Below are 22,769 nucleotides of genomic sequence, written 5' to 3' on the forward strand. Positions count from 1 at the left end.
CACAGGCTATGTTAGATCCGCTCTCTCCTCTGAATATATTTATTCAGGCTTCTCTGAACGTACCACTCCACAAGAGCAGTGTGCCAGTCTGTGATTACAGAGGAAGGATGGATGGAATCAAAAATGAGAAGAAAAGACACTCCGAGCAAGATACAAACTGATAGACTGCTGCGTGTGTGTGTGTGTGTGTGTGTGTGTGTGTGTTTTAGCTCACTATACGACCTGCCAGCATGAGCATCAACAATAACCCAACACAGATCATGTTGATGATTGACAGCTGTCAAACTGCAGTGATGTCATTCTGTGCTCGGATGCTTGACAGGTTCAGCTAAAGATCAGACTGACGTTCGTCCGTGTAGAAAACTAAATGTACAAACTGACCTTTAAAGCACCGCCTGAAGCTTTATAGTGAGGAGAAACAAAAACTGGAGTGTACACCTCGTTTCATTAAGAAACTAACTGAGTACATTTACTCAAGTACTGTACTTCAGTATGATTTTGATGTACTTTACTTGAGTATTTCCATGTGATGCTACTTTATACTTCCACTCCACTACATTTATTTAACAGCTTTAGTTACTTTTCACATGAAGATTTGACACAATGGATAATATAACAAGCTTTTAAAATACAACACATTGTTAAAGATGAAACCAGTGGTTTCCAACCTTTTTGTCTTTTGACGTCTTACAAAAAGCAGTGTGTAGTCGGGGTCACATTTCACATGTCTATGAGTTGTTAACAGCTCCACCAAATAGTGATTTTTCCCTCTAAACTTCTCACATGCTTTCATTTCAATAAATGTTCAAATGATCCAATATTTCAGCAAAAATCAAAGATTAGAGAAAAAGTCCAAAAACTGAAAACAGATTTGTGTATCAGAACTTTGTTTTTTCTTCTTTCCTCTCCCATTAATCATCTCACCACCCCTCAGATTTATCTGCTGACCCTTTGGAGGGCCACGACCCCTAGGTTGGGAACCAGTGGACTAAACTAGCTAACTGTATATAAAGTAGTGTAAACTAGCTCCACCTCCAGCAGCTACAACAGTAACATGCTGCTCTAACACTGATGCTTCACTATTAATAATCTAATGATGTCATATATAATAATATATCAGTCAGAGGGACCAAACCACTACTTTTACTGCAATACTTTAACTACATCAAGCTCATAATACTTATGTACTTTTACTGCAATACTTTAACTACATCAAGCTCATAATACTTATGTACTTTTACTGCAATACTTTAACTACATCAAGCTCATAATACTTATGTACTTTTACTGCAATACTTTAACTACATCAAGCTCATAATACTTATGTACTTTTACTGCAATACTTTAACTACATCAAGCTCATAATACTTATGTACTTTTACTGCAATACTTTAACTACATCAAGCTCATAATACTTATGTACTTTTACTGCAATACTTTAACTACATCAAGCTTATAATACTTATGTACTTTTACTGCAATACTTTAACTACATCAAGCTCATAATACTTATGTACTTTTACTGCAATACTTTAACTACATCAAGCTCATAATACTTATGTACTTTTACTTTAGGAGGATTTTTCATGCAGGACTTGTAATGGAGTATTGTTATATTGATGTATTGATACTTTTACTGCAGTAAAGGATCTGAGTACTTCTTCCTTCACTGCTCATATCTTGAAACACAAATGTCTTGTACAGAACAAACAACATACTGATGATTCGTCGTAGTAGAGAATGAAATGTAAAGTTTGTCTTGAGTTTGGGGGAAAAAGGAAAATGTCACAGTGTCATTACAACCAGAGAGGTTCGTCGTCTGGGGAGTACGAGTGTGTTCAGGACTTGTTGAGATATCTAACATTAAACCTTTATATATTCCTGGAGGTTTCTTCTCTTCTTTCTGCTTTAATTTGCCAGGAATATGTATATTCTTTTAACTCTACCTTTTCTTTCCTTCCTCTCCCTCTCGTCTCTTTTCTGTTCTAAAAATAAAATAGTGCAGCAAGAGTCTTTTTCTGACCGGTTTGTTCATTTTGGATCCTTGTGAAGATTTAGTCAGACTGTTCATATGATCCCATCACACTGATGAAGGTCACTTCATATTTCAGAATTTAAATTTAAATGAGGACCTGAACTCTTTTTTTTTTTTTTTACTCATTTATAGGAATGAAACGCTTCTTCTTTCTCCAAAAAAAAAAAAAAAATCAAGTTTCTCTTATAGTGAAAAACCTCATTTTCACCTTTTTCACCTTCTCTCTTTCCTCTCCTCCTCCCCCCTTAATCAGGTTTTTTCACTGAAAGGAAACCTATTTCCTGCTCTTACTATTCTTCTTTTCCCTTTTCTCTTCAAACAGCTCAACCTTTGTACTGAATGGATGCACATGTCTTGCTTTCACTCTTTGTCCCACTTCTGGTTTGACTTCCATCCACTCTTGAGAAAAATCTGGGGGTTTTTTTTCTCACTTTACTTTTCTACCATTTTGTGCTGGACAGCTAGCGCACAGCCGGTTTATTACAACTTTGTTATGAGACCGACATGTTTCGGACCCTGATGAATGTTTACTCCTCCAGTGTCAGAAGCTTCCAAATCAAGTAAAACTAAGCAAAAACTAGAAAATCGTACATAATCTTCAACTAATCGATTATTTCTCTGTTTTGCGTCTTCAGGTTATGCTAACCCATTGTTGCTAACTTTGGAGCTAACCCGCTTCACTTTCCCAGCATTTGGGGAAACAACAGACGTGACTTTTTAGCATTTATTAACTGACACACTGTAGTCTGTACTGTACATTTACTGCCAGACTGACAACTTACCGCTAACCTTTTCCTCTCACATCCACCATCACTTCTCTGCCGCTCACTCTTTCCCACTCGCTACGCTAACATACTACGCAATTCCTCGATGGAGTTACTCTACCAATAGTTTCTCAGGTAATGACACAGAGGTTGACTCACGTACCGGAACAGCGCTGCACAGAGACTCCCAAACGCTGTCGATTTCCGAATGGATGGATATTTGGCATTATTTTTGGCATTAAAAATAAATAAAACGTTGAGTGCAGTTACCCCTAAATTCCACCGGGTGCGCAGTGGCGTGTTTCAGAAGCGTCCCAGAAGCGGCTCTCCGCTCCGCTGCGCTAAAGATAGGCGCCTCATTTATTTTTTACGGAGGCCGCGTCAAGCAGCACAGAGCAGATGGAGCTGGGCAGGAAGTCAGACACAGAAACAGCATTGAGCATCCGGTCAATTTTCAAAATAAAACACCCCGTGCAGACTCCTGGTCGTATATCAACAATAAACGCAGTTAAAACAGACAAATAAAGAAACCATTTAACTACGTAGGCTACTGAACCATAGTAGAAGCACAAACATCAAGGAAAATGACCAAATCAACAAAAGCTGAGCAAGTTAACAAAATTGGACAGTTTAGTTGCCCTGCTACTGCAGTAATTACGGTAGCCTTAAGGCACTCTTGTCAGCTTTGACTAAGCTGCTGTAATTACTGTAGTAGGAGTGCAGGAAATAATGGATTAATCCTGGAAAGCTGTTGATGTAGCACTTTTCTCCTTATGAAAATTACACAGAGATTAATCGACCAATTAGTCGACCAGCAGTCTACAGCCCTAACAAAAACAGGATAAAGTTCAAACTTTAACCTTTAATCTGTTCCTGCAGGTCAAAGAAACCTCTGGAGGCGAGTTGTATAACGTTGCTGTTTTATTTCTTTACACGCAGCACAATTCAGCTCAGCTTTCAATCCTCAAGTTCACTCAGTATCACAAAGCTTTACGACAGCGGATGACTTTCACTTTGACTTGACTCATCGCCCGGCGAGGTAACTTTACTTTCTCAGGCGTTTGACTTTTAATTACTTCTCCTCCTCTCTAATAAATCATCTTTACTGAAGGTAAACTCTTTCTTCACCACCTCTCTCCTCCTCCTCCTCCTCCTCCTCTCTTACTCAAAAACTCCTTCTCCTCTCTCTCCTCCTTCGTCCTCGTTCTCCTCTACGTCTGTCTGCTTCTCTCTCTCATATACATATATGTAGAGTTATATCTGAAAACTCCATATATCCATGTTGTGAGGATAAAAAGCTTCTTTGGCAGGTTGTTAAAATGACTCATGAGTTTAATTTTAACCCAAAATGGGATCTGCTCTGATGCCGGCAGTCATTCTGTCACAGCGGCCGTCGCCTCTTATTCAAATGGTTGAATCTCACTGGATGAAATCGACTGTGTGTTTATTAATGGCAGCGTGTGTTGAAAGGCCGTAATGTGTTATTGTGTTTCAGACTTGTTGGCGGTGCCGAAACATCCCTACGCCGCCATGGAGAACTGGGGGCTGAGCGTCTTCGTGGAGCAGAAGATCCTATTGGACGCTGAGGTGTCGTCGTCGTCCTATCAGATGGAGCTGACCATGGTGGTCGTCCACGAGATCTGCCACCAGGTAGGAACGTGTCTGACGACCACGACGATTACATCGACTCGGTTTCAGATCTTCAACCCTGAAAGTGTCGTTTTTTGAGCATGAAGGTTCTTTTATTGACCTTAGAAATGGAAGTTTGACTGAAAATTCACAGCAGAAAGTCCACTTACACTCAATATTTACTCTGAAGTTTTCCAAAGACAGGAAATCTGTCAAATAAGATGGAATTTGGAGCATCAAAAATGTACCAAATGGAAATCAACAACAGACATGTTGCGCTAGATGAAGCTCAGAGAGTCTCCTAAATAATTAGAGATCATCTTTATTTCAACAGTGCATTTATGGGAAATCAGGTTTGAAAGAGATCTCACTCTGAAAAGAAAATTGTTTTTTTTTTTTTTTCAAATTTAACTTTATTTAACAGGAAGTTTCTTGAGACAATTTATCTCTGTCTCTCGAGAAAGACGTCTCAAATCACATACTTCTGTTAGTACACTGTGTACACTACGTACTTACTGGCGTAGTACACGAATTTTGACAGGGTAGTGTCGTCTCAAATCAAACACAGCTGTTGTGCACTTACCGGAAATGACAATCGCAAATTCGCATTAGCTAGTGTTAGCATTAGCTAGCGTTAGCATTAGCTAGCGTTAGCATTCGCGTTAACCCAAAAAACATACTGATGGCTTATATCTGACAACAGTATAGTGGTGCTTAGTGCTAAAAAACACATGTATAACTTACATTTGTATAATGTGGCGATGTGGCCGCCATTCCCAGTTTGAAAAGCGGTCCCTCCCCTTCCGCTACGTAGCCAAGATGGCGACCATTGAGGGCGAGAAGTGTCCATAGTTCCACACTCAACTTTTTGACCGTTTTGAGTGCACTGCGTTTTCCTTACTTCTCAGTGTGAACGCACTTATGCACTCAAAATGTTAAGTGTAAGTACAGAAGTATGTGATTTAAGACGCAGCACACAATACGTGTCATAAAGTTACATAAAAACACACGTTAACACATCCAACACAACAAAACAGGATCTGAGAAATATGAGAGAGATAAAAATGTGGGGCGAAGGCCGACTCCTGAACGACTGATGATGTCGCCATCCGCCATTAGCGGGACAAACATGTTTTCCGAGGGGCAAAAAACTTTGAGGTGAATATTGGAAACGTTTGTGTTGAAGATACAATGAAGACAAGATACAAACAGCATGACGCTTGTTAGGAAGCAGTGAGGTCGGTGAAACCTGCTGAGATGAAGAGCAGGCTGCAGTTACGACGTTGAATCACACAGAATAGACCACAACAGCAGGACGGTTGAGTGTGTGTGTGTGTGTGTGTGTGTGTGTGTGTGTGTGTGTGTGTGTGTGTGTGTAAATATCTTGTTAAACCTCGGACACAGAAAAGAAATAAATCTGTTCATGTACAAAGTCGTCTCTCTACCAACAGCTGCAGATTGTTACTGGTCAGAGAAGAAGGAACTTTATTGTCCACACTTTGGTCTCAAAGATTTAAACCTCCTCCTTCCTCCTCCTCCTCCTCCTCCTCCTCCTCCTCACCTCCATCAGTGCTTGTTTAGAGCTTAGTTCATGCTCTGACAACTTGACGGCTCTAATTTATGGAGCCATGAGGATTTTGGGACTTGGAATGTGGAGCTACGGAGCTGGGAAGAGATGATAAATAAGTAAGTAAGTAAGTAAACTTGTGTATAATTTATACGGCACATTTCTAGATCAGTCGTCACAAAGTGCTTCACAATACAAAATTAATGAAAACAAAGCAAAATATATAAAAAAGGACGATATAAAAAAAAAAAAAGAATGAATAAAGTAGAAATAGAAATGGATAAAGTTATCTCTTTATTTCCGGTTTAGTCAGCGTACTGGATCAGGATCAGACAAAAACCAGAAAGCAGGAAGCAACAACATCACGTGTTCGTTACTTCTGCCACGGTGGTGATGTTTTGGCTCATCTTTTTGTTAGTTAGATATTAAAAAAAACAAAAAAAACACATGTGTACCAAAGAACTACTGATTAGTTTTGATACAGAACCAGAAACTGTTCAGATTATTTTACATCCTGATCGTTTTCCAGTTTTTTTATGAAATCCAGACCTTCACTGTGCTGCTCTTTGTCTCTCAGCGTCTCTATTTTGATGCACATTAAAAACTTTGCAGCTTTATTATTAGATTAATTACTTTTAAAGGTATTCGGCAGCCTCGGCAGAAGTAAACAATAACAGGTTTGATGGCGTCTGAATGTGTTCAGCTCTCAGGTCTGCACGTCCCTCATGTGCAGACATGTCAGAACAACAGTGTGCTGCTTTAAATAATGTTTATGAGATTAAAAAAATGTCCCTTTAGAGACAATGATACACCTGCAGCAGCTGAATGAGTTGGTAGTATTTTATCTGGCAGAGCTTCAACCTGCTGCTGTGAAATAATCATCGGTCTTTAAAGGGGACATATTCAGCTTTTTCTGATTTTCTGTTATTTTATCCAAAATTTGAGGTGAACGTGTGTAGAAATGCTGCCTGCAAGTCAAAAGTGAGGGCTTCAACCTGCAATGTTTTTTTCTACCTTGTTTTGTGGCCTTGGTTGCTAAGGCGGTTGCTAAGGTGTTTCCATGCGTTGTTCAGGTTGTTCACTATCATATCTCAGATCAGACTTCAACTCGAACATCTATGGATGTATTTGAGAAGTTGAAATCCTGCCGCTGTAGTTTGTTTACGTAGCTGGAGAAAGCTTCCTGAAGCTGACCAATCAGAACAAAGTGGGCTTATCAGGAGGCGGGGCTTAAAGAGACAGGAGCTAAAACGGCCTGTTTCAGACAGAGGCTGAACTGAGGGGCTGCATAAAGGACCAGTAGAAGATAAATAAGGAGTTTTTAACTGTAAATCATGCAAAGATATTCCAGTAGAGCCCCAGAATATAAATAAAGAGCTGGAAATGAGCAGAATACGTCCTCTTTAACACTGAGCTGCATGTTACTTTGATTTTAAATAGAACAACAAGTTAATAGTAAACCCTGAAATGAGAGCCAGGCTGCAAAACAAAAAAATAAATAAAACGACTTTTCCTTTAACAGATGCAAATGATCCAGTTGTAAACCGACTGAACTTGGCAGAAGTCAAAACAGCTTCAATTGAAACACCAATGAGCTGAGTGTGTGTGTGTGTGTGTGTGTGTGTTACGAAGCTCCTCGGGCAACAACAACAGCAGAGGAGATGATCCTGTTTTTACAGTACGATATAAAATACGTGACAAGCAGACAAACATGATGAAGCAGAAGAAAATTTAAAGGTTTCAGTCAGTGAAGAGAGAAATGAGAAACAAGGAGGAAGAGAGAGAGAGAGAGAGAGAGAGATATAAAAGACGAAAAGGCGAGAAAACTGAGTGAAAGAGAGAAAGAACGAAGACGACATCCGTTGAAGAAGAATAAAGAGATACAAAGAGATGAACGAAGACAGAAAGAGAGCAGAACACTGTCTCATTCAGTCACTAATGTGGCTTCTTCTCTTTAAAAAAGTACATGTTTACTACCAGAGGATGTTATACTGCAAGATCAGATATTTAGACAGAAAAAAAACATACATTCAACTCACCAAATATATTAATTAACAAACTTTTCCTCGTTATGTTGACAGAAAATTATAATAAATACATTTCCTGCTAAATATATTGTAGTTTAGTTGTATATAAATGTAATTTCTAGAGGCAGAGTTGCCTCTGGTGGGAATACTGGGGAGGATTTCTACCAGATGTTGGAACCTGGCTGCAGGGATTTGTTCCTGTTCAGACACAAAAGCGTTAGCGAGGTCTTTCATGTGGAACCAACAGTAGCTTTATGTTATTTTATTTATGGTTTAGTTTGATATTTATTGTTGATTTCTGTCCTTCTGATTAGGAAGAGACTTTTTTTTTTTATGGTTGACATTTTGGCCTCCATCCGGTCTCATTATAACATGGAGGTAAATGACATTTCACTTCTAGTATTCAGCTTCCAAGGAACTACTTTCCACTAAAGAAATAGTCCCTATGAAAACTGTTCACAGTGAAGTCTGTGGAGCATCAAGAACAACTTCATTAACTTCATTAAATGAAGCTACAAGATGAATTAAGTGAGAAAATCCATTAGGTTCTTTGTAATTTGTGCGTTATGGCCCTTTAACAGTCCAAAGCAGCTGAATCATCAGGTCATCATGGTTCTATATGGTTTCACTGATGATGAAAATGCAAAAGGTTGAGTGTAAATATTGCGGCGCCTTCGGCTGACAGAAGAATGCGTCCTTTTCATTTAATTTCCTTTAAGATTTGGCCTCCGAAGCCACATTTCTCTCTTTCTGCTGCTGCTGCTGCTGCTGCTGCTGAGTCTGGATGAACGTTACCTTCAGGCTACTGCTGGCGTGGAGCAAGAACAGAGACTGAATAACAATGTTAAGCTTCAGACTCTGATGCTCGACAGTATATTAAGTCATAAATATTATCGGATGTGTCATAAAAATGTTTTAATGGTGTTTTTTTTTTTTTTTTTTTTTTGTCTGAGTCTGACTCTCCTTCACTTTTTCAGAAAACCACTCTTGTCTTTTTTGTGTGTGTGCATCTTTCTCCATTTGCTTTGTTAGTTTTAGAGGGGAGAGTGAGAAGAAAGGGAAATGATAAAGTCATGTTTTGTCTGCAGCTTTGCACTCCCGTTTCATCCTGAAGCCATTTATCTCTCTCACACATACACACACACACACACACACACACACACACACACACACACACACACATATACTGTATAGTAACACACACTCACAAAGGGAGAGAGAGAGAGAGAGAGAGAGAGAGACTGTTTGAAGCTTTCAATAATCAGCTAGTTCAGTTGTAAGGATTTTAACTGGAAAACAGAAACAGACTTTAATTTTTAAATCCTGTTTTAGAGGAATGTGTTCAGCTGTACGTGGACTGTGTAGGTATTCATCATGTTATGGGGACAATCTGTTCACACATGCACACTGTGGGAATTAGATTTTTAAGGTTGAAAACGTTCTTAATAAATGTTATTTATCAAAATTATGCTGTGATTAGTGTTACCAATCCAGAATGCATTAAATTTCAATTTAATCTCAGACTCATGTATATAAATCTACAGTGCAGGAACGATAAGTTATACAGTAACTGTTTATTGGATGTTTGAGGCTAATTACATGAATATGCATAGCCCTGTGTACAGTACAGATCTGGTTATATTTACATGTGGCAATTGGAAGAAGAAGAAGAAGCAGAAGAAGAAGCAGAAGAAGAAGCAGAAGAAGAAGAAGAAGCAGAAGAAGAAGAAGAAGAAGAAGCAGAAGAAGATGAAGCAGAAGAAGAAGGAGATGAAGCAGAAGAAGAAGCAGAAGAAGAAGAAGAAGGAGATGAATCAGAAGAAGAAGAAGGAGATGAATCAGAAGAAGAAGAAGGAGATGAATCAGAAGAAGAAGAAGAAGCAGAAGAAGAATCAGAAGAAGAAGAAGAAGAAGAAGAAGGAGATGAAGCAGAAGAAGAAGAAGAAGAAAACATTGATGAGTATCAGTTTCATGGTAATCCATCCAATAATTATTGAGATATTTCAGTCTGCGGTTCACCAAAGTGTTGGACCAACATACAGACTGACCAACACGTTGCTAGCACGGCTAAAACATCTGGTTTAAGATCTGAAATGACAACATTCAGATATTTATTTAGCAGGTATAAACTACCTCCCATCGAGGGACAAACACCCCTTTCATTTAGGGTTTAAGTCAAAATTAAGAGCAGTATAAGTTAAGTGAAGGGGTTTTAGTTAAGTATTTAGTGGTAAGGTATGGTACCATGGTTGTAGTGAATTCTCACATGCATAGTAATACATGTTTGTGTGTGTATATGTGTGTTTGTATTGCAGCCGTCTGTCAGATTAGCCAGTTCTGCTGCTGTCATGTTTTTTATGTCGACATCTATCAGACACAACGGGATGATCTGACGACTTAAAGAGTGAAGTTTTAAAGAATTATATCAAAATCTGATCCTTATGATGGTTTTATATTCCACAGCGAATCTGAAGGATTTTTTTTGTATTTCTACCCGCCGTGTCGACTCACAGTCTGGATCTATTATATATATATTTATATATTTATATATTGGGATCAACATCAGACTGGTGATAAAAATTAAAGCGGTATCAATGTCGTGTTGGATATACGATGCTGTTGTTGACAGGTTAAGAGTTCAGAGCTGCTGTTGTTGTTGTTGTTATTGTTGTTCTTAGGTGAACAGATGGAGATCATGTGGAGTGAAATGTGAGCAGACAGGCTGTTTACTTGTGTTCAGCTGAAGGAAACACATGATGAGAGTTGATTAGTTCAGACACACACATGAACACATGTGATGATGTTTTAAAAAAACAGTGAAGCCGGTTCTCATTGGATTTAAAGAGGAAGTCCATCGATTCTACACATCAAAGTGTGTTTCCAGCTGTTGTGAGGTATTACTACATATGTTTAAAGCCTTTTGTGTCTCCGGAGAGAGTTGAGTGAAAATTGCCTCAAGTGATGTCTCATGAGTCCGTTGTGGCCGACATCAAAGCTGCAATAAGTTCCCACGTCTTATTAACAAAATGATCACCAGCACACTTATTAGAGGGCCTGAATCTAGAGATTTAGACCATAATGAGTCATTGAAAATAATTATTGACTTAGTAGTTTTAGAGAGAAGTTGAAGCTTTTTGGATGAGAGTCAGTCGGAGCGTCTAGCCGCTTGTGTAACCTGGTCCTCATCTCCATCTCCAGGCTGCATTAGCCACTACTAGCATTACTCACCCAAATCTGTACAGTAAAAGGAAATAAATCAAGTTGCATTGTGGGTAATGTAGGTGCCAGGTTTTGAAAAAGGAAGAAGAATGCGTGGACTGTCCATCGTTGGTCCATCAATGTTATAGGAGATGCTAATTAGTGGAGATCTCTTTTAAGATGCAGTTTCACTGATGGTCTCTAGATGTTTGCTCAAAAAAAATACAAAGTTTAGTTATACTCATGCTACATTTTGGTCTCAGCTGCTAATTCTTCTTCATGTGTTTCTTGGTGGCTACTTAATTAATACACCAGTCAGATTTGTCTTGACCCTCCTCTGTTTCAACGTGCTCCAGATGTTTCAACCAACAAAAATTATCCTGCTTTCACAAAATAACATACAGTGTGATGTCATCAGATGCTTCACATGCTAGTCTATGATGTAAACAGGTGACTTGATCAGGTGTCATATACAGGCAGCATATCCAGGTATGTCCTGGTTATACCAGTATACAGGTGACGTGGCCTGAAAATCAATGTCCACATGATGTCTGCAGGTCACTTACAGGTGTGTACCAGTAATGTGTGAGAAGTAATTACAGTAGCAGTACAGGTGACATGTTCAGGTGTGTTCAAGTCATGTGTGCAGGTTATATACAGGTGACATGTTCAGGTGTGTTCAAGTCATGTGTGCAGGTTATATACAGGTGACATGTCCAGGTGCATCCAGGGGATACTTGCAGGTCTTCTGCGTGCGACAGGTGGTGTCATATGACCAGGTGTCAGGTGGTTCAGGGTATTTTTTTTATTTACAGATGATGTCTTCAGTGAAGTTTGTAGGTTATTTACAGATAATGTGTGCAGGTCAGACAAAGGTCCATGTGTATCCCAAGCGGCAACCTCCGGGGCTGTAAAATGAAGCCAATGAGGAAGTGCCAAAATCTGCAGTTCCTTGAATGACCACCTGAGGCTCCAAAAGCGAGTCAATCCCCATAGACCCCCATGTTAAAATGCCCAACTTTACAGCAGAAATAAACATGTTTACAGTCTGGTACAAACAACGGTTTTGGTCTCTGTAGCTAATTTCCTCTTTCATGACTCCTGTACGGGGGGTGAATTCTTTTATAACTCACCCGTTTAAATTTTATTAAGCCGTAAAGTTATGCATAATGAAGGACATGGCTGCTTTGAGTGACAGGTCCGCTAGCCGCTAGGTGGCTTGTTTCGGCCATTCGGCCCGCCTCTTTGCCCATTTTTTATTGGCTGGGAGTTAGACAGCATCACGCACTGCCAAGATGGCGACGGCCGGAGCGGCTCACTTTGAGCTTCAAAACCGCTCTTCAGAAACCAACGAGTGACGTCACGGTAACAACGTCCATGTTTTTATACAGTCTATGGTGTGTCCAGGTGATGTCTGCAAATTATATGCAGGTGATGTGTCCAGGTGACCTCTAGGTGATATTTGCAGGTTATAAAGTGTTTGTGTGTCCAGGAGATACATCAAGGTGAGTTTTCAGGTGTGTCTACAGTTATTGTGTACAGGTAAAGTACAATTAACTGACTGTCATAAATAACAACATTTTGTACTGATCACAAGAAAATAAACAAAGCAAAGAATTTTAATGGTTGAAGTGATTCTGGCGAGCACACACACACACACACACACACACACACACACACACACACACAGGCAGGACCGTGTTTGCCAGGAGATGCTCCGTTTATTCCTATCAGCTGTCTGTTAATTAAAACAGACAAAGAAAAAACACTGGGCCAAGATTCAGGAAAACAGATTTACTCCCTTCATCTGTTGATCTCTCTCTCTTCTCTCAGATTAATTCAACCATATGCAGAAGGAAACAGCGCAGCGTGTTTTCTGCTGGGCCGACAGCAGAGTCAGAGCTCTTAACATACACACACACACACACTTCCGTATTACAGCACTTGTGAGGACCCCCCCCCCTGCTCGGTGTACCGCCTTCACTTTACTTACATCCTAACTGTACTCAGGTTAAGACCACAGCTGTACACCAAAACCTCCGAGAGATTTCAGTCTGGAAAACATCGGCTGAATTAATTCAGATACTTGCCAACGAATTTAGATTAGATTTTGATGATGATGAGACTCACCGCCTCTCCTAATTTGAGGTCTTCATGGGTCCACTCAGCTCCCAGTAACCGAGACCTACACGGGGCTGATTCCAAATTACATTCAGTCTAATTTTATCCAGTCATCGTGTGTTATTGTGGGTCTCTGATCTGTGTGTCAGTATGTCTGATACTCGAGTGGATTCAAGTGGTCTCTCTCTCTCTCTCTCTCCGCTCTGATCATCACAGGAGTAAAAATGTGTTTTCTGAGGCGAGATGGAGAGGGTGAACTGTGAAACATGGCTGAATTACCAACCATGCAAATCGTGCAACTGCCCCACAGGGGGGGCCTAGACTCTCAGGGGTCCCATAAGCCCCCCAGTTTCACTGCATGTCAATTTGTTTTGGTAATCTGATTAATTGCAAATTAGCCAAACAAATAAGAATTAAACATTTGCACCATGTAAATATCAACTGAGTCCAACATTAATCTTATGAATGGTGGGGGACTGTGTCATCAGCCTTTAAGACCCTTTTTTCATTTTGATATAACAAGGATCCAATGATGTATTTTTGCATCTTAACAGATTTATCTGGAAATGCTGTTAAGTGCAGGAAAAACTTGACAGTTGCTTCACATTTCCACCTGCAGGATTGTTATTTTTTGCAGTGCTGTTTGGAGCTTTTTCCAGTCAACATTTTAGATCTGATTGTTTTATTCTCGGGTCTATTTCAGGTCCCTTTTAGGACCAATGGCTTTCTTTAACATTCAATTCATGCACATCGGATTTTGATTGGTTTTCTGAGACCTTTACTCCAAACTCCTGAACCTTATTAACAACAATTTGAATGATGTATTATAGATGTTAGTCATTGTCTGATTTTGGTAGAAGTCCTTAAATGTAACATTGAGGTTTTTCCATTTGTCCCTGAAGAGGTTCTTGTCGTACTTGAGACAGTTAGGACATCTTTAGATTGACGTTAGAGTGTCAGCACCAGGTGGGTCCAATCACATGAACGCTGTATTCAACTGTTTACCTCGCGATCGTCACTCTGAAATATATAACAGTCGCCATCGTGATAATTTAACGGAGTTGTAAATTCTCATCTGTGAGTATTATAAACTGCTATAAATGCGTTAATCAGTGGCTCCACAGCTGTTTCCGGTCTGGATGCAGCCTGACAGCGGTTCTTGAACGGGTTCCAATGGTATTTCAGAGAATCAGTAAACAGGTTCCAAAAGTTCTCGAAGCAGGTCCAAGTCTTTAAAGAGTTTTAAGCGGTTCTTGTGGACGTCGCACAGATCTTTCAGGAGTCTGTGAGGACGTTCAAAGAGCTTTTGAGAGGATTATAGAGATGTAGAGAGAAAAGTCATTAATCTAATAAGCTGCTTCGGTTCGGAGTAGTCAATGACCTTTTTAACCTCTTTGGGTGATTCTCTGAGATCACTTTGTTCTTCTTGATACTGTTTGACCAGAATCACTGAGAATCTTTGAAGGAGTTTGATGTTTCCATAAAAGCTACCATATTTTTTTTGCAGTTACACAGTCAGAATCAAAAGATGACTGACAGCCCAGCAGGCGGTGCGTTCATCCAGTCAAGTGTAGGCGGAGTTCATGCTGACGTCTAAGAGGAGGACAGAAGCATCAATCATCTATTTCACAGCCTCCTGACTATAACATCTGTCTCAAACCCTCAATGTCTTTCCTTTTCTTGCCAAGTCAGTGCATTTTACACCACAGAATGTCCTCTGTTGCTGATAGTGTAACAAACTTAGTGTCCTTCTGAAGTAAAAGCTGGTGGTTTCAGCTGTTACAGGCTACAGCTCCTCCTACTGGCTGGAGTAGTAAAGTGAGAAGACAAAGTTTGCATTTAAAGACCAAATTGAAACAAAATATGAGTAGAAACAAAGCTTAAATATGTATCGCTGGTAGATGGATCAGTCATGCAGTTCTGAGAGGAAAGGTCACCACCTCGTATGATTTTTCCCGCAGCTTTAAACTCTTTAGTTGTTTGACCTTCATGTTCTGTTCACTACAAACTACAAACATCGTCCCCGTGTTCAGCAGTGACAGCCTTCACACTACGAGCTTCCTGTCTGAGCTCATCTTAATAAACCTGCTACTTTGATAAATGAGCAGACTCAAAGTCTTTTTGTCCACTTTACTGTGAAGCATTTCATGTTTCTTCAACTACTTGTTAATAGGATTCAGACTCCATTGTGGGGTTTTTTACTGCAAAGAGGTAGAAGTAGTAGCAGTAGTTAGGGATGCACGATATTGGATTTTTTGCCGATATCCGATATGCCGATATTTCCAACTCATTGTGACGGATTTCAGATGCCGATGCCGATATATGCACATATTATTTTTCCAGATTGCTGCTTCTTCCCACTTTAACCTGAATAACAAACCGGGGCTCGGTGCTCCGGTTGGATCCACATGGAGAGCCGAGGCTAACGTTAGCTGAGAGGCTAGCGGAGCGTTAGCAGCAGCATTACTGGAGGGAAGCACAGCCAGCTAGCATCCCAGCTAACGTTAGCTGAGAGGCTAGCGGAGCATTAGCAGCAGCATTACTGGAGGGAAGCACAGTCAGCTAGCCTCCGCTAGAAGAAGCAGCTGGTCTGACGGGCAGCTGAGTGAAGTGAAGCACCGGGACCGTCAGGGTGACACAGTCCGTTCAGGGAAGAACAGTTATGCGACTGAGGAGATGGCGACAAATCGGCCTCTCATAATCAGCAGAAAGTGTATATTTTGGCTGATGCCGATATTTCATTTTAGAGCTTATATCGGCCGATACCAATGACGTGCTGTTAATATCGTGCATCCCTACTAGTAGCAGTAGTAGTAGTAGTAGTAGTCAAACATGTTTTTCTTCTTCTTCCTTCAGTTGGACGTTGTTCTCGTCTCTCTGCAGAATGATATTTGTGCAGAGTTTGTTTTTACGTTCATCTGCTGAAGGAGCTCAACTTGAATCTCACTTTAACACGTGTACTAACGAGCAGGATTTGTGACATCACAGCTAGTTTGGAGCTAATTGCGGTCCAGTATGCGACTTACACATGTGTGATGTGTGAACGTATTGTGTAAGTGGGCACAAACACAGATTTTATCAGTGAAGTAGGAGACATCTTGTGTTCAGCAGTTAAAGTTTTGAAATGAATAATATTTGCATATTCATTGATTCTGGATTTTTTTTTTTTTTTAATGAGGGAGAAGTAGCAAAGTCATTTTAAGGATTTTAACAAAGTAACTTTGTGGAAAAAGTTATATCAGACACAAATTAATAGTCAAAACAAAAATACCATAATGTAAGATGATGTTTCTGTTCTTCTTTGTCTGGAAATTACATCTGAAAACATCTTGTATTCAAGGACTAAATGTTCCCAAGAGCAAAGAAACTGGAGATAAATGAGTCCTGCAGTCATCTCGTGTTCTCAAGCATGAGCAGCTTTGTTTCCTCCTGATTAGTTAAACGTGTCAATTGTCAAGCAGCCAAGAATTACTGCTGTCACAGAGGACGAGGAGCTCGTACAGACAGTCTGAAACATGCGAACCGCCGAAGAAAATATCATCGACCTCTTCCGACAGACTGACAGGAGAGAGCGTGAGTGTGTGTGTGTTAGAAATGATACATAACTGTGGGATTTACCTTCTGCTTTAAAAGGAAATATTTCACTTTTATAAGAAAAAAAAAAAAGGCTTGAAGGATCATGGATTGTGCAGAAAGAGAAGATACCGACTGATGTTCATGGGTTGAAACCTGAAATCGACCTACCTGGTTATACACAGGTCTATTTTAAAACTTTACACTTGATCCTCCCGAGAACAGAAGTACAAGAACACACACACACAAACACACTGTATAGATACACAACAGTGTGTGTGTGTGGGTGTGTGTGAGCATGTGGTCCAGCTATTCTTCATGTTGTAGGGACTCGTCTCCCTTATAGAGACCAGAAGCAAATCCTCTTAATGTAAATCATTAACTTTATGGTGAAGACTTGGTTTAAAGTTAAGGTTAGTTTAGGGTTATGTTAAGGTTAGGATGAATGTCCTCTGAAGTGATGGAAACACGACTGTGTGTGTGTGTGTGTGTGTGTGTGTCAGGTTGTATATTTCTCTCTGCAGTGTTTTGGTTGAAAGTGGATAATTTATTACTGCAGACCCTGTTTGCATAGAGTTCATTAGAATACAAGGAGCCATAAATCATCTCATTGTTCTCTCTCTCTCGTTCTTTCTCCCTCGAAGGTTTTATTCTATAATTGATTCACAGTGTCGTTCAGTTTTTCCTCTTTTCTCCATCAGCTCAGAGAATCATTTCCTCCATCTACATTCATTTTCCAGTCAGCTTTGACCCTTGACCTCCTGTCTGTCAGTTGTCATGTTGTTGATCTGGAACATCTAAAAAGGTTTTTTTAAAATCTTGGAACTTATTTTTTGTCTTAAAAGGACAAATTCTCTTCAACAAAATGCTTTTTTTTTATGTCAAAAATACAGTTTCTGCAGAAGAACGGAACATGAGACACCAGAGCTGTTACACACCTTCATACTGTGTAAAAATGTTTTATATTCTCATACTTGACTTTTTTTTTTTTGTCAGTGCCTCCAAAATGACCCGTATGTTATCTGATCTGCCACCTTTATGTTCAATGTTTAAGTTTAGGCAACTAAAACTACTTTGTTAAGTTTAGGAAAAGGTTGTGTTCATGGAGGAAACAGCTATAATAATAAGTGTCATACGCCAAAACAACATGCACAGTTAAAGGAAGCAGGAAGCCAAAGCCGTCACACATAACAACTTAATGCTCATCACATCCAAAACCCAGGAACTCATCATTCATTTCATCCAAATCTCCCGTACATATCTCAAGTGAACCCATAACCATCACAGACTCCTTTAAATCTCTTGATCCACATAGAATGGATTGAAGGTGAGTGGAGTGTCCTGAAGGTGAGTGGAGCAGGTGGACCCAAACGCAGATGACAGCAGGCAGGCAGGCGGCATCAGATGCAGAAATATTTAATGAAATAATTCAAAAAGTCACAGGAGACACCGACCATATCCACAGGAACAAACGCAGACGACTCGACAAGGACTGAACTCAAAACTGGACTATAAATACACACCAAACTAATCAGGGAACAGGAGACAGGTGACACAAGAGCAGGCTGATTGGCTGATGGAAACACAGGGAGCAGGACTAACGAGACCGATACAGAACAACATAATAGCCGAAGCTAAACAAAGACAGTCCTCTAATCTAAACCCAGCACCCAAATCATGACAAACAAACCATCACCAGAAGGACTTGACACAGGAAACACCAAAAAACACCAAAACAGTCCAAAAAACACAAGCACAATGCAGCATTTGCACCTGCAATCTTCCTCATTTTAAGGTCCTTTTCACAAGAGATGTTGCACTAATATGCCAGAAAACAAACACACCCGTAAAGTTTTGCAGCTGAGTGCAATTTGCTCTTGTTTTGCATCTGATTGACTGAGCGGAGCCGTTTCTAGTGTTTCAACATATTTCAGCACACAGATCGGTCCATAATGAAAACTTGCAGAGAGCACAAAAGCCTCAAAATTGCACATCTTTAATTAGCAGAAGTGCAAACACACACACACACACACACACACACACAATCACAAACCAACTATCATGTATTTTGCTTCTTTTTCTTCTCTAGATCTATAACATCGTTTACTGACACGTCAAATATCAAAAAACAGCTATTAATGTGACTCCGGCAATGTCTGAATCTTACAGTAATGTTCAGGTGTCACTGAATGCATCAGAAACGTCAGTACTGATGTTCAGTTTGTTGTCACCAAACTGAGAAGCAGCGGCACAGCGGCGGTAACTTCATTAACACCGGATCGCTCAGGATGTGACGGTAATTACTGTTCTGTGTTTTGTTGCACGTCTGCAGGTTTACAAGGTGGAATTGTTTGTAATAAAGCAGCTTCTTACTGTACGGATGAATCCTGAGCTCCGTCAGCGCTGTTATTTCTTATTTTTTAAATCCGAGATAAGCCTACAACACCACTTGATCCCCCTACCTCCCCCCTTCCCCCCCCCTCCAATGTCTGACTGTATATTTTGCTCATAATATCATTCAATATCAATTCAATGTCATTCAAGCCTCATAAATTTGAAGATTTGAAGAGAGACAGAGAGAGGAGTGAGGTAACACCAGCTCTCTGAAGATGCTAATAACTCCACCCTAACTGCGTTTGGCAATTAACGCCGGTATTTGTGAATTAGACTGTTTTTGCATAGAAAGGTGCCAATTTTGAGGTAATGCCAATGAACATTACCTCATTTACATACGTGATAATGGAACAGGTGCACCGTGACAGTGTTTGTTCGGCAGCGCTGTGTGCTGTTTGCGGTGCATTTCACCCTTTACACGCTATCTTTTCGTCTCGTTTTCACAGGTTTCCGTGGCAGCAGAAGCAGAGAACGATCCTTTTGTGGATTTGGCACATATCGTATAACACGACACAAATCAAATGACATATTAGCTCAGACCAGATAAACCCAGAAGAGACGGTTCATCCTGAGACACTGAATCCTCCCACATCATCTGACATCAGTCTAGACATCTACACTATATAACAAAACTGAGTCAGTGTCACTAAAATGTTAAGCAGTTACAAATCTCTTCCATTTAGTAGAATTAAGCCAATTTACTTGAAAAACAGAACGTTTGACTCATTAAACTATAACGAAATTTCCATGTTTAAGAACAAACTGCAGCTAGAATCAGCACACCCTCCGTTAGTGAGACTCTATGCTTTTATTTTTTTAACATTTGGTACGCCCGCCTTTGTTTTTGATGACAGATCTGATCCTCCTGGGCAGGATGATACCCGGCTACAACGAATCTGTAGAGAGACGTTCTGTCATTCTTCACACATGATTGTTGCTCAGCTGCTCTTCGCCGGAGGGATTTTGTCGCTCTGTCTTCCTCTTTAAAACACTCTCAAGGTGTTCTGTTGGATTCAGGTCAGGGGGACACACTTGGACAGTCTTCTTCTTTTAAAAACTCTTGTTTGGGATCATCGTCAGGTTGCTTCTTGAGATTTGGGAGTCACCTTTACATTTGGGTACGTCTATAAATGTCTTCTACATGGTTTGCACTCATGCAGCCCCACATCTGCACACTCCCACCTCCATGTTTAACAGTCAACACCGTGCAGTCACTGTGGTATTCCTCTCCAGGTCCACGCCAAACACGCTGGACCTCATCTGATCCAAACTAATTTACTGACCAAAGAACGTGTCGCCAATGTTAACAAGGCTTCTCTGCAAGTTCTTCTGTGCCGTTTGTGAGCAATGGTTTTCTTCTTGGACGTCGTCCGTAGAGGTCGACTTCATGAGACGTCCTTCACGCTGTCTGAGCAGTCGCTGAACTTCCACAGATAATCCTCGTGCAGAGTCTGAAGTGATTGTTTGTTTTTCCATGCAAGGCTGCATAAATAGTGAATCATCATTTTTCGCCTTCTGTTATTGGTAGTATGTTTCCTCCTAACCGCTTCTACAGCCGTGTTTTAGCTTCTGTTCAGTATCCTACTGATGATTTTATACCTTCTCCCATCTTTATGAAGTCTCACAGTCTGGTTTCTTACTTGTTCAGGTGCTTCCTCACCATGTGGAGCCACGTTGCACGAGACACAACCCAGGCCAAAAGTGAGAAAGCTGTGTTGTTCACAGGTTCTTTTATAACCTTGTTGAGGCAGTTAGTCTTAACTGGAAGTCACAGGTGTGATCATTTTTGTTTCAGTGGTCACACGTTTGTTGCATTGAAGTTGTACTTTGAGGCCTGTAATTTCAATTTAGTCCATCTAACCTGTTTGGTTTTAATTACAAATAAGATCAAATACTCAACACTTCACCCTAAAAATATTACAAGTACTGTCATTATTATTAAAGCAGAGTGAACAATAATACCAATAGAAAGGTTGAGACATTTTGAATGGTGGTCAGTTGGTGACACTTAAACGTATTTCAGCTTCAAGTTGTGGTAGTTGCTGCTTGGTTTAACTGAGATGTGGGTGTGTGTGTGTGTGTGTGTGTGTGTGTGTGTGTGTTTTCTCTACTATGTATACTTTAACCTTCAATCTCCAGGAATAGAAACATTGTTTGGTCATGTTTGACGTCATTTACAACGTAATAGACACATAATACAATATCATTGAAACACAACTGAAGTTATATTTGTGAATCTGAAGAAAATTACTTTGGAAAATATTTATTAATCTTCAGATGTTGGACACAAACGTCTACTCGCAGTCTCCTCTGCTGTTTCAGTACTGAAGGACAGGAAGGTTTAATCAATAATGATGTGTGAGAGGAATACAGTTATATTTAGCGCTCTGTGTGTGTGCGTGTGTGTGTGTGTGAGATCACCTACTGTGTTAGTGGCTGCAGGAGTGTGTTCAGCCTCACTAATAAGCCTTACACACACAAAGACATGGACACACACACACACACACACACACACAAAGAAACACTCTCTGGGTGTTAGATGTTTGTTTATGGACTGTTAATTAGCCTTGGACATGAGCAGGAGGCAGCACGACACACACACACACACACACACACACACACACTCCTTGTGCTTAATAGCTATAATGAACCACAAACGCAGTGACAGTAGACTTCATGTAAGTGTGTGTGTGAGTGTGTGCGTGAAGTGTGTATAATATATATGGTACATTATGTCTTGTAATTTGGTGAGTACAATACCAACGGCAAATAAACACGTGTGATACAAAAATTAATATACAAAACCACAAATGAAGAAAGAAAAAAAACATATAAGAATTCAAAAGAAAAAGAAACACGAAACAAATGTATTGTATCATCAGATAAATGTAACTTTTCTTGATGTAATTTTTTCCATCTTGATTTTTTCCATCCTTTATATTTACATTCTTACATCTTCCCCGTTATCCTCAGTGACAATGATAATTTGACATAATACGTTTGTGGACCCTCATTTATGTAAAAGCTAGTTGTCTAAAGGGAAACAAACACCAGCAACGGGTTGAAACGTGTCAGTGTTGTACCGTCCTGCGTCGACATGCATCAATATTCCAGAAAAGTAGCATTTTTATCAGCATCCAGTCCACCTTGACTACTTCTCTCATGTGTCAGCGCCCTCAAAGAGAGCCGAGATAAATCGAAATCTAACTGTAAAAAGCTTTTCTTGTACATATCTTTTTAAATATTTTTTTTTCAATGTAATTTACCAGAAAATCAATCTTCCCAACACCACTACAATGAATCAAGCACAGACAAGAAAATTAATCCGTTTCCCACCCAATTGGGATCTTATTTTGGCAAGTTACTAGGAAGCTCTGTGATTGGTCGTCCCTCTGTTTGTTTGTGTAAGACCATGACAGTACAACTAAATGAAGCTAAAATCTGTAGTGGCCTTAAAACCA

General features: G+C 39.9%; 1 protein-coding gene across 1 annotated transcript in view; it reads left to right on the forward strand.

The window, feature by feature from the left end:
• The window catches only part of LOC122974960 (thyrotropin-releasing hormone-degrading ectoenzyme-like), a 198,390-nt gene that overhangs the window by 105,060 nt on the left and 70,561 nt on the right, over window positions 1–22,769 (forward strand). The window contains exon 6 of the mRNA XM_044343061.1: window positions 4,295–4,449. Coding sequence (XP_044198996.1) covers window positions 4,295–4,449 — 155 coding nt within the window. The remainder of the gene's footprint in view (window positions 1–4,294; window positions 4,450–22,769) is intronic.

This window comes from Thunnus albacares, chromosome 23 (genome assembly GCF_914725855.1).
Source record: "Thunnus albacares chromosome 23, fThuAlb1.1, whole genome shotgun sequence".
Taxonomy (NCBI): Eukaryota; Metazoa; Chordata; class Actinopteri; order Scombriformes; family Scombridae; genus Thunnus; species Thunnus albacares.